Below are 12,283 nucleotides of genomic sequence, written 5' to 3'. Positions count from 1 at the left end.
ATGTGTAGACAACGGCCATATTGGCGTGACAAACTAGCCCCATGCATTTCTATGGAGTATTGTTTGAGTGCTGTGTCTCCACATTAGAAAGTCTCTGGTTTTACATACTGGTTGAGTCAGACAACTACAACTAGTAGACGAACGGGGAAAAAACATCAGTTCCTGAGTCACTTTTTTGTTTATTCTTGACCAGAATGGCCCACCTTAAAAAGATAAAAGGGAAAAATGGCAAGCTACTGAATATTTTCATAAATATATACACAACAATATGCATGGGCAAACACAGCACACATGCATGTGTTATGAAAAAATAATTCAGTTTTTGTTTAGATTTTTCCTTCAATATTTACATGTTTCATTGCCAGCAGTGTTACAGGTGCAGTAGCACTGGTGCAGAATGCATCACTCATACACACAATGGCATACACAGAGGGGAGAGACACTCAAACAGCCCAACCTTTTCAGACATGTCTCCAAAAACCTTAAAATATATAATATTCTTGGGATTACAGTCGAGTAACCACAATTTCCATCACTTTCACCAAATAGGACATTAAAATGAAGTTTGAATTGTATACATGTCAAGTGCATATGTTGGACAACATACAAACATGGACAACATATACAAAATTTAGATATTAATTTAGAGATAACAATATAATAGGATGCACAAACAAACAAAACAAAAAAACAATGCATTGCTTGAAAATCCCGTGCAACAATAAATACAGATGCAGAGTTCCTGAAGCCAATGACACTAAGCAGCTCTTTGTCTCCAGCAACTCAGAGGAGTCAGTGTGGCACAATGCAGCAGAAAGCACGAGGTGGCAGACTGAGACAGGACTATGCAAACCAGCAGAGTAAAATGCATGAAGAGGGATTGACTGACAACAGGGACATGATTTATCAGTGAAACAAGTAAGGATGGCCAGTAATTTGAACACAGCATAGTCATAGTGATTGCACAGCTTAGTTCTTCTCATGATCCATGTAGTAATGTTAACAAACAAACACACGCGGCACAGAGCATAGGACTTTACACCACCAGTTGACTGGGGGCCATCACACACTCTGCGTTGATAGAAATATGCCCAGCAATTACACCACATACCAAAAAGCAACACACACCAGAACCAAAGGACCAAAACTTACGAACATACAATCCGCACCTCACACACACACACAAATGAAAAAGTTAAAATGAGTAAAATCAAATGCACATGATCAACTAGTCTGAAGCAGAATCTGTCGCAGAGTCTATTCGGTATACCTACAAGACAGCCCATCAACTGATCTGTGGGTTGGACTGGATGAATCTCTACTTCAGGATTGCCAAACCACTGATCCCTAAGCTGAGCTACTGATAACGTGCATCCAATTTCAATTACAAAGGCATCTTTGTGTCAATGTGGGAAACAAAGAGACGAGCAAAACAGGCTGTGAGGATCAGGAGTGCAATATAGGGTATCTGTCTCAGTTCAGGTCGTCGTAGATACTAGGGGCCAAAGGTGCAGGAAGTTTGGGCTTCTTCTTTCGGCCGGGGAGGCCAAGTGCACTCTGGGAACTGCTACTGCATCCTACTCCTCCGCTCCCACTCCCTCCTCGGTCCTCCCTCTCCCCTCTGTCCACCCCCACAGCGGTCAGGGACAGAGAGCTCGGCTTCTTCTTCTTCTTTGTCCTTTTTGGGTCTGAGTTTGTAGTACCTGGGAGAGACAGACAAAGAGGAAGGGAAATCACAGAGGGGTGAAAATAAGTACTGTAACATGTACTGTATATTCAATGCAAAAATGAACAGATTTTGGACTATGAAATCTTTCATGACGTACTTTGGAGTAGGAGCTAAACCAGTCTCTATAAGGAGGATACTATGTTCTGATATGTAAAGTAAAGCACTACAAATAAGACTTTTATAAGAAGTTTAAAAGAGAGAGTTCCTGACAGTAGCCACTAAAACTGAACTCACTAGCTTTGGATGAGGCGGAGTCTGAGGGGGAGATGTCCGAGGAGCCGTCCCAGTGAAGGCGACTCATGAGCACCTGTCCATCAGAGACATCGTAGCCGTCGCTCTCCATCACCAGTTCTGGCTCAGGGAGCGTGGACCTGCCGGACACAACCACACAAGCTACTCCACCATCCACCGACTTTAACGACTTCAATAACTGAGTCATACTTGGGATGGTCAGTAAGAGTAAAAGGTACATTACCTGGACAGATATACCTCACATAAAAAAAATATCCTTTTGATATCTAAATGTGATCATTTGGGCTAAGCAGGATTGTTTTTTTTCTGGACTGTTAGTCGATAAGCTAGTAAAAGCAAAATGGGAAACGGTTGATATGTTCAGCCTTTTGAAAATGGTGGAGACTACTCTGTCACCATTCTTTCTATCCTTTCTTATTAGGACCCTAAACAGCACTAAGTCAACACAAGAGTAAACTGTAAAGGATAACCAATTCGTTCCAAAAGCATGTCAGCTGTTATAATCAGGTGTTCTGTTCATTTACAATTATATCATTTAAAAAAGGAGTATAAAATGCAGGAGTGAACTTTGCCTCATTCATTCACCCCACTACATAGCTATCAAGTCCTTAAGCATCGTCATATTGGAATAAGTGTCTGTAGACAACTGTAGACAGTTTAAAGCTTTATCAACAACTACTGCCAGACCAGCAAACACAGCGAGATGCTTTTCTTTTAGTGGTCTGACGTAAGGTGCCACACTTTCAATAGGACCTGAGAAAGCAAAGATGAGCTGTACTCTGTGCTGATGATGATGATTTTCACAGCAACACTGTGACACAAAGCAATGGGTGCACTGTCACAAGGGGTTAAGTTACAGGTTTAGGTAAGGATGGGTTGAGGTGGGGCGGGGGTGGGGTAGGGGGCAGAAACTCACGCGGACGGCCCAAGGAGGAACACCCTGACGGCCCTCCTCTGTTCGTCCGTGTGCTGGGGACACCGGTGGGACCTGGCAGGACACAACGTGGCATTACGCACAGCTCGGGCTGGCCACAGCAGAGACACTCCAATGGCAGCAAGAGAATGGGGCACTGCCAGCGTCCAATCACACGTGAGAGCAGGGCAGAGGGGTGAGCGGGCAGTCAGAGGTCAGAGGTTAGAGGTGAGATGGGTGGGCGCTGGCAGTGTCCTCGAGAGTCTCTGCCCATATGTGGCAAGTGTTGCCAGGTTACCACCTCCATATGCCCAATGCTTGTGTTGTCAGTCCAATCAGAACACTCAGTTTTAGCCAACTGTCTTTGGGAATGTTCAGTTAATGGCAAAATCCAGTCTTTTTTAGTAGTGAAATTTGTGGAGAAAACAGAATGTTAACAGTTTCAAAACTTCAGTGACTTGACAATGGCACTGATTTGAATTGCAATTTAGATGAATAGAGTTGCCACTTGTGTACCAAAAGTAAGTCCCAAAATGGCATGGCCCTTTCCACCCATTGATGAAAAAGGCCATGCCTTCACACCAATATTATGGACAACAGCATGGCATGAACCCCATGTTGAAAACATCCTGTGCTTTTTCAAGAGTTCATAGCGCAATACTACACACCATCATTTTAATATGAACAGAGTTAGTATGATACTAATCTTGTATGTTACTGGTTAACATGAAAAAGCTTTGATCTAACAGTGATCAAGAAGTTCAGCCAATTGCATTTAAATCACGCTACCATTAGCTTGATAAATGCAGTGTGTACGCAGTGTGTACGCAGTGTATGGCCAACAACACGTGGAGAAAACAGGGCCTATGGTCCCTTTAATGCCAATAGGAAGTAAGGATGCCCTAAGCAAGACTATTCTACACAAAGTTTCAAAAACAGTGGAATGTTCTATGATGTTTATTGACTAAATTTGCCATATCAATGTGGGGCAGTGGTAGTATAGTGGTTAAGGAGCTGGGCTAGCGAGCAGTAGCCTGAAAGTTGTCGGTTCAATTCCCGGTTTCCACCGTTGTGCCCTTGAGCAAGGCACTTAACCCTAAGTTGCTCGGGGGACAATGTGATCCCTTGTAATATAGCTGACATATGTAAGTCACTTTTGTCAAGAAGTGTCTGCTAAATGTAATGTAATAATAATGTAATAAATAATAATAATAATATCAGGTGTCCCAGAAATGCTACCTGAGCTCTTACCAAGACAAATGTTTATGGTAAAAATGTAGAGAAGAGTTAGTAACTGAGTGGACGATGATGGTTCTTTTTCAGAAAAGAGAGTGTGGTGATAGACTATGGTAGACTAGACTAGACAGTTAAAATTCAACAGAGAGTTTAAGCCCTTACATATATTACATGTGTCTCACTCAGTCAGAGAAAAAAAACTGCTAGACATATTTAAAATTCAAGTGTACACATAAGAGTCCTGGGTACCATTACAAGGACATTTCGTTTTTGGAGATAAGAGGGGGGAAACTCGCCCACATGGATTGCTATGGTGGCATCAGCCTTACCTGGTGCACATTTTCTTGGTGTGCTCTGATACAACCCCACATTGCTATGGAGACAGAATTACAATAATTAGAAATGGATGAATCAAACAAAACTCTCATCGCTCTCAAGCTTTCATCAAAAGAATTGTACAAATATGATAAGCTTGAATGAGTATGAGGGAAAAAATGGTAATGGAGGATAAGAGAGGCAAAGATACCGTAGTCAGCAAAGATCTCAGTTCCTCCGGACCCAGAGTTTCATAACTGATGCCTGTGTTATAGTTATACTGCAAGGCAGCCAAGAACATGCAAGCACTTAAGTGTTACCAAGCAAGTCATGAAACATTAAAGACTCACCACCAAATGTATTCATGTATTCAATATTTTAATACAACACCTTGCTAATTTATCTGTAGATGGCTATTTTGAAACAAACACTAATCTTGTCTGCCTAGTCAAGAGATAAAATCTGGATTTCCAAATGATTTTTTTTTTTTACCTTGTAGATGTCTGTGCTGACACTACTGCTGAACTCCCCTGTAAACAGACAAGAGTGGGCATTACTATTGCAGAGCCAGGCCATCAGTGGAGATGCTCAGGCCCACTGGGACTGCAGGCTGGATGGCCTGACTTTCCATTGCCTACTTCTTTTGACTTGTCAGATGTGGAAGACGAAAGAAATGAATGTGCACCACAGCGGCACTCGACTGCAGGAGACCAAAAAGAAACCGAAGGGAATCTCACAATGCTCATGACATAACTTATGGTTCTGCCGAGATTCGGTTCTTCCTTGGCTTCCTTGGCTTCCATGCCACACCCTCCACCCTGTCATCAAAATCGAGTCAGTGATTTTTGTGTAATCTTGCTGACAAACCTCCCTGAAAACATTGGTAATGCAGTGGTAATAGACCCTTTCAAGAGAGTTCCATTATCAGCATCATAGATGGCCCCACAAGACTTCCGTTTTAACATTCCATATGTTATCTTAATGCAGAGGAAGTAGATTGGGACCCAAATAGAACGTTCAAGCATTATTTTTGTTTTTATTGTTGAAAGGGTCTATAGGCACCATGAGACTACAGAAACCAGTCAGTGCAGTGCTGTCTGTGCTGCTCTTTCTGCCTCACTACACTTCCATCCTTCAAAGTATTTCTATCTGACTAATTTGATACGATGACTACACATCATCTGCCCCATCATAAAGCTGTTTATTATTTAGTGGACACCAAGTAATGGGATGGCAAATATGACAGGGATCAAAGGGCAAATAAGGGAACAGTCACACAAGTGTGGCTTGTTGATCAGATCATTTATTTCGTGAGGCTGGAGGGGAAATTGGTGTTCTATTTATTTTATTATTTTACAGAGCACGGCAGCATTGTTGTCTTATCACGGATGTTTATGCATGATGAAGTTGTCATATCACTGAAGTTTATGCATGATGAAATGGTCAGTACACAAGAATAACAGAAATAAAACATCGGACAACAAAATACTAAATAAACCAAAAGCACACACTGACAGTGGGTTGGCCTCTGCAAAGCAACAGCTCAGTGCAGAGATCGGGGAAGTCTGTAAGCAAGTCTTTGCCAATGTCACAAACATGATCTCATACCCAGTCCTTCCCACCATCCAAACCAGCAACACGTGTGACTATCAAAGTGCAGTAATGTAAACACTGTTGTTGTTTGATTTTTTTTGTTTTGTTGTAATGTCCATGATCCACGAAACAGCATTAAAAGAGCCATCATAAAGAAAGGCTGACATTCAGGGAAGCAGGTCACAGAGTGCTTTTGCCTGGTCTTTACCGAGTTGTGTCTTGCTCTGTGAGCTAAATAAAAGTGACAATGCACCCTGTTACTCCCACGATCCACTGGTGCTCTGCTAACAACCAGGGAGTGGGCCATCATCTTAAAAATACTACTGACCACTAGTTCTCTTTTGAGACAAAGCTTTGGCAAGACTCTAGGAAGAGAAATGAGAAACGTTTGAAGGCAGTAATTGGCATTCTTCTCAAGGTGCCTTATAGTTTCTTTAGTTCTTTCCCACCCCCAAAGGCATTCAGAATTTTGTATTTTAATGATCACTGCCACCAACCAATTTCCCATAATTCTTTGCTCATGGTGCACGTTGGGAACAAAGAGTAAGCCCCGCTTCCTTTCACAGAGGAAACGCATCATTATCCCCTAACAGCAAGCATGGGGGCTCCTGATCCACAACATGTCGCTTTGGGCCAAGCACTGCGGAAAACGAGAGTCAGACTTCCATAATACACACTGTGCATGCGCTTAGAGACACACACACACACACACACACACACACACACACACACACACACACCAAAATAGGACCACAACATTATCCCAAACATGCACCCACCATCCACTACATCTACTGACACAGACACAGTGCCACTTAGAATGGAATGAATGGATTACACCAGCCTAAATATAAGGAACTCACACACACAAGTCTCTATACTGACCTACATTGACTATCCAGTCACTATCAGAGAGTTATAGAACTCTTGTTGGTTTGAAAGTAAAATCAGATTATCGATCCATATCTAAGCAATAATGCAATCATCAGTCAAAGGACTCACCATTTTTATGCTTTAAGGATTTTGATCTTCTGGGTGAATTGGGATTCTGGAGACAGAAGAAAATGTTTAAAAATGTCCAACCAATGTGACTTGTACACAGAATGTCACTGAGTTGAAGTGCATTACCACCGAAGTAGAAATGTATAAATGTTGTTAGTGTGTTGACAAGACACACATTCCAAAATTAAGATTTCCATAAAACATACCTTTTCTGATCTTCTCTTCTTAGCTGTGGAAGGATAGACGATTGGAATATTAGGAGTAATTATTATGAGGAAGAATGTGCAAGAGAGAGATATTGAGCTGTGTGTGAGTGTGTGTGTGTGTGTGTGTGTGTGTGTGCATAAAGTGGAATACTCTTGATACCTTTTTTCTCTGAGCCATAAGACCAGTCATTGTCATTGATGTCATCATTATCTTCTTGGTCACTCTCTGACTTATTTAAATTGTTGCTACTGGCTATCCTGAAAGGTTAAAACACAAGGCATTCCTGTAGCACATATATGATAGATGACTGAAAATGTGCATTTCTGGAGAGTGCACTTGAAGCAGGCTTGTGCACAATTCAGAATTGAATTGAGAATGACTCCTAAATTCCAATTCAATTCTTGAATTTGAATTGAATTTGAATTAAGGTCAAAAACAGGATGTAGAATTACAATTCGAATTTGAAGGAAGTAGAATTTAAAGGATGTAGAATTGAAATTCAATGAAATTCGAAGAAATTCATATACACAATTTAAGGGTAGTGTTTAACAATGAAGCTTCACAGTATATGTCAAATGATTGCATAAAAAAACACAATGTGTAACATAAAATTAAATTTTCCCACTGTAAAACAATAGTTTTACTTACTTAAAATGTTCTAGTAAGTAGAATTCAGGTTTTGTCTTTTGTTGAGATTACTTGCGTAAAATGAGTGTTACTTCATTTTGAGGTAAAAAAGTAAACAAATAAGTAAACTATACTTGAATTGCTGAAGTTTGTGCTACACTGTAAAATTAGTTTATAACCTTACTTAACCTGTTAGTTTTTAAAAGCATGCAAACTGATTGTCCTTGCAATTCCCATTCCAGATTTGTCTGTAATGTCAAGTTGTGCAAACAAACGTCACTTAGTGTAGTGCACTTACACAGAATTGCTATTTCTACTAACTTGGTCATTACAATTACAAGTAAAGTATACTGTATGTTTATTAAACACAATAGGTGTATTGAAGTTGTGCTAACTAATGTCACAGTTCAGCTAACTGATTATGACAAAAATGCATTTCCAGAATGCCACATACCTGGCCTATATATTGTTAAAGGGATCACATATTAATCTTTACTAAAATTCAATCTTAAGTTACAATAACAAAGTGACAGTGACACTAAAAGCTATATATGTTGTTTTGTAATTTATATTGATACAACACCCCATCAATGACTATCCAAAACAGACTAATCCTGTGAGTAGAACTAGTGCTGACAGTTATAGACAGACGGTGATCTGTAGCTGTAAACCATACATACAGGTATTCTGTCTCTGCTAAGCTACTGAGGCTAAATGTGAGCTTGATTAGGATTTTTATGGGTGATCACCTTGCAAACTTAATTGCTGCTAGAAATGGTGGTGTTAGTGGCTGTCCATTAAATGGCACTCTCCTCTCTGGTCAGCATATTAATATCAACCCCAATGCCTTCACTACATCATGGATACACTGAACTGTAGAAATCAGGCCTTTGAATGCAGTGGTAAAACAAAGTCCTGAGTCACTGTGGAAAGATGAGGGGGGTCCCTGAACCACTAGACAAACCCAAGTGTGTGCCACATATTGGTGATACATAATGAGATTTCCCTTCACTGTGCAGTACTTTCAGAGTGTAGTAAAACAATATACAAATGTAACTTGTTGCTGATGTTCTACCCACAGCATTAGAGTGTTTTGGATAGTCATCTACTTGATGGTGCGATGCATCCACATAAATTACACACCAACAGTATATATAACCGTTAGTGTCACTGTCACTTATTTAAGATTGAATTTCGGTAAGGATTAATATGTGATATTTTTACAAATATGTGGGCCATGCAGGGCAGTGGCATTCTGGAAATGCATTGTTGGATATGTTACATCAGTTAGCACACCTTGTGTTTAATAAACACACAATATACTTTACTTGTAATGACCAAGTAAGGTTAAATAGGAATTCTCATTAGTGTAAGTGTACTACACAAAGTAAGCATTTGTTTGCACAACTTGGAATTCATATTCCAGATTAGCCTGTAATTTCAAGGCAATCGGTTTGCATGTTTTTTTTAAACTAAGGTTAAATAACAGGTTAAGTAAGGTTAACTAACTAACTAACTAACTAACTAACTTCACAGTGTAGCAAAACTTAAGCAATTCAAGTATAGTTTACTTGATTAAATGATCATGTTCACTTTTCCACCTCAACATTAAATTACTCCTTTTAGCCAAGTAATCTCAAAAAGCAAAATCAACATAATCAACAAAAGACAAAAACTGAGTTATACTAACTAAGAATAGCTATTCGATTTTACAGTGCAAAGTAACTTTCCTAAAACTGAATGCATGCGACACATTCTTCCTGTTGTGTGACTGTGGAATTGCTTTGAATTGCCATGAATTTAATTCCACTTCCTGTCATTCCAATTCCAATTCAACTTCCTGTGGGGCGGAGCCAATTCAATTCAAATTCCAATTCGTGAATTGAATGGAGATCCATTCTAAAATTCGGAATTTTGCACAAGCCTGACTTGAAGACATCACTACACATACAGAGGGTGTGCATTCACATTCACGTGCATGTGCACGCACGCACGCTTAATCCTCCTTCGCTTTAACAGCAGCTTCAAGTGTCTCATTCAATTCAGGCAAGCAAATTGTTCAGACACATTGATCGTTCAAGCAAGGTCGGATGCACTTTATAGTTTCACCAATCCAGAGAGGATGATGACAGAGCTCTGTAGAGTGGTTCAGTTCGTCACAGAAGCATTTCCATCAGCTGTGACCATCAGCTGAACACTGTTTTGACGAAAGCAAAAATGGAATTAAACACACACACATACACACTATTTTTATGTACCTGCGGTTAGCAATGCGACTGCTATTCCTCCCCATTCCCATGCACTTCTCAAGATGTGGAGCAAATCGTGATGCAGCAATGCTTCGGTTGCAGTTAGGACAGACGCACTCCTTGTTCTTCCACTGGTTGAACACCTGGCCAAAGATGTCCACCCCTGGCTGGTCCACAATTTCTAGACCGAGGGACAAATCTTCAGAAAAATATTTTGGCCAAAAAGATTTTAAGTTTTTGACAATTTCACATGCTTGAGACAACCGTCCTTGTAACACTCACCAAACTCCTTCATGCTTTCTTGATCAGTGTCATCCAGAAAGAAATACCCTTGTTTCACGGACCGGTGCACATCAAAGCATAGCCCCAAGCAGGCATCCTCAACAAGGTCTGAGTATATGTCCTGAGCCAAGGCCTGTCAGAGAACCAGAAACAAATGAACAACTTAAGGTCAGTTTCATAAGATTTACCCAGACAACATGCTTTAATGTGTATTCAATTAGATTTCATACCTCCAGCTTGGTATTGTCTAGGCCTGACAGAGACATATCCTCCATTTTCATTTGAAAAACTAGATGGAGGTAGACAGTTGTCAGATCTACATGACAGGTGGCATGGCTACAGGTCACTGAGGGTAGAAAAATGAACATGACGTCATGTCTCTAATTAACACAATCTGTTATTTCAAGCAGTCCCATGCACTGTCAGAAATGTGACGTGTTACTGTGTAAACAAACTAGAAGTTGAATGATAACCATCATTTTAGCTGACATTAAACATAAAAGTACTACATTTAAGTTCAGTTAACCAACACATAAAACACTGCAAATTCAAGCCAGATTGTCGAGTTAGTACATTAATGTTCGTTCATAACTTTAGCTTGCGAGTTCGGTTTCATGGATGGTTATCACTTGCCTCAAATGAATGTGGTGACTCGTAAGAAACGTTTAAAATTAGTCGAACAGCATACTTTTGTGATCAATACCTTAATATTATGACAAACCTGACTTATGTCAATGCCACCAAAGCCCGTCTACTCATTAGACATTCTCTGATGCAACCAACACTACTATCCAGTTAAGTCAAACATCATTGTAAACAGACACGCTGACAGGCGTAAACAGGCACGTTTGTTATTAGTGAGAACTATGGCGAACCGAGCTAGTTAAGCTATCACTGAAGAACGAAAGGCTAATGAAAATCATGCTAGAGATAGCTAACGTTCCAAAATTAACTTTTGTTTCCTATCTTGTTATTTCAGCGAAAGAGAACGGAAGTCCTTCATAGGTTCAGTGCGGTATCGAACAAGGATGTGGTGGTTTGTGGTGGTTGGTCAAACAATAGAGATTAAAGAATATGTAAGTTCCCTAGGTTAACTTAGCTATTTAGCTATAACTAGCCAGCAAGCTAACACTCAGCTAGCTAGCTTCTAGGTTAGTTTGCTCTACACCAAGAGGTGGCGTGACCAGACACAGGCTATTATGGAAATGTTACAATGTATCGAGATGTTATTTACGTGACCAGTTTGGACAGGACACATAACTAATTCTATGAAAAATGATATTTTAACATTTTGAATATAACTATGGCTATTAATCCAGGTGTAACGTTACTTACAGCGTGAATTGTGGGTCAGTGTAGACTATGTACATCATACTGATTTTTTCTCGCATCCTCTTGGTGTGGCTCAAGCCGAATGACAAGACAGCATTTTAAACTTCTCCATATACCAGTCGCAGAGTGATGTGAGGATAGTCTCTGCGTGAATGACCTTAAACCCGATCAAATATGACAGCTACGAAATGGATACGCCATATTATTCTGAGTTAAGGCGTCACTAATCAATCATAAACACAAACGTGTCAGACAGTAAGGAAGAACGCGACCAATGTACGTCGAGCGATGACATATCTGTGACCAGAAATATTTTGTCTACTGGCAAACGTCACCTACTTAGAAATTGCACCTAAAAGCAAAAACACACTGTCTTACCGTAGGCCTAGGTGATCATAGGAAGAAGATAATCATGGGATCATTTTTCAGTTTTGTGTGAGGCCAATATATAAATGAATCAATTCACTCTATCCTTCCATCATTCGGTTATTTAATATTTCTCCTTCAACGTATATATTGATGAACTTACAAAAAATAAAAATAATG

The 12,283-nt window shown here is 40.0% G+C and overlaps 1 protein-coding gene across 5 annotated transcripts; it reads right to left on the bottom strand.

Annotated features, from left to right (window-relative positions):
• Positions 1–159: 159 nt before the first annotated feature.
• On the bottom strand, positions 160–12,016 carry atxn7l3a (ataxin 7 like 3a). Of its 5 annotated transcripts, none has more exons than XM_048246121.1 (13): positions 11,741–12,016; positions 10,636–10,694; positions 10,406–10,538; positions 10,133–10,304; positions 7,407–7,504; positions 7,247–7,269; positions 7,041–7,086; positions 4,938–4,975; positions 4,657–4,725; positions 4,460–4,503; positions 2,898–2,969; positions 1,964–2,100; positions 160–1,703 (listed from the first exon to the last, which is right to left on the bottom strand). In XM_048246121.1, exons 2-13 carry the CDS (start codon positions 10,684–10,686, stop codon positions 1,474–1,476), a joined length of 1,113 nt encoding a protein of 370 aa, XP_048102078.1. In that variant the 5' UTR covers positions 10,687–10,694; positions 11,741–12,016; the 3' UTR covers positions 160–1,473. The 5 variants fall into 5 exon arrangements, with proteins under 5 accessions (XP_048102078.1, XP_048102076.1, XP_048102077.1 ...); XM_048246119.1 differs by having other exon boundaries at positions 10,636–10,751; positions 11,741–12,015; XM_048246120.1 differs by lacking the exon at positions 11,741–12,016 and adding an exon at positions 11,127–11,454 and having other exon boundaries at positions 10,636–10,751.
• Positions 12,017–12,283: the final 267 nt, after the last annotated feature.

Source organism: Alosa alosa, chromosome 6 (genome assembly GCF_017589495.1).
Source record: "Alosa alosa isolate M-15738 ecotype Scorff River chromosome 6, AALO_Geno_1.1, whole genome shotgun sequence".
Lineage (NCBI taxonomy): Eukaryota > Metazoa > Chordata > Actinopteri > Clupeiformes > Clupeidae > Alosa > Alosa alosa.
Note: the sequence above shows the minus strand (reverse complement) of the source record. Positions and strands in the feature narration are given on the sequence as shown.

Excerpts from the sequence above, each read along its gene's own strand:
- atxn7l3a (XM_048246121.1), bottom strand. The coding sequence starts at position 10,686 with ATGAAAATGGAGGATATGTCTCTGTCAGGCCTAGACAATACCAAGCTG. Across the intron at positions 7,087-7,246 it reads AGAAGAGAAGATCAGAAAAG|AATCCCAATTCACCCAGAAG; the intron begins GTATGTTTTATG and ends TTCTGTCTCCAG. Across the intron at positions 1,704-1,963 it reads CTCCGCCTCATCCAAAGCTA|GTACTACAAACTCAGACCCA; the intron begins GTGAGTTCAGTT and ends TGTCTCTCCCAG.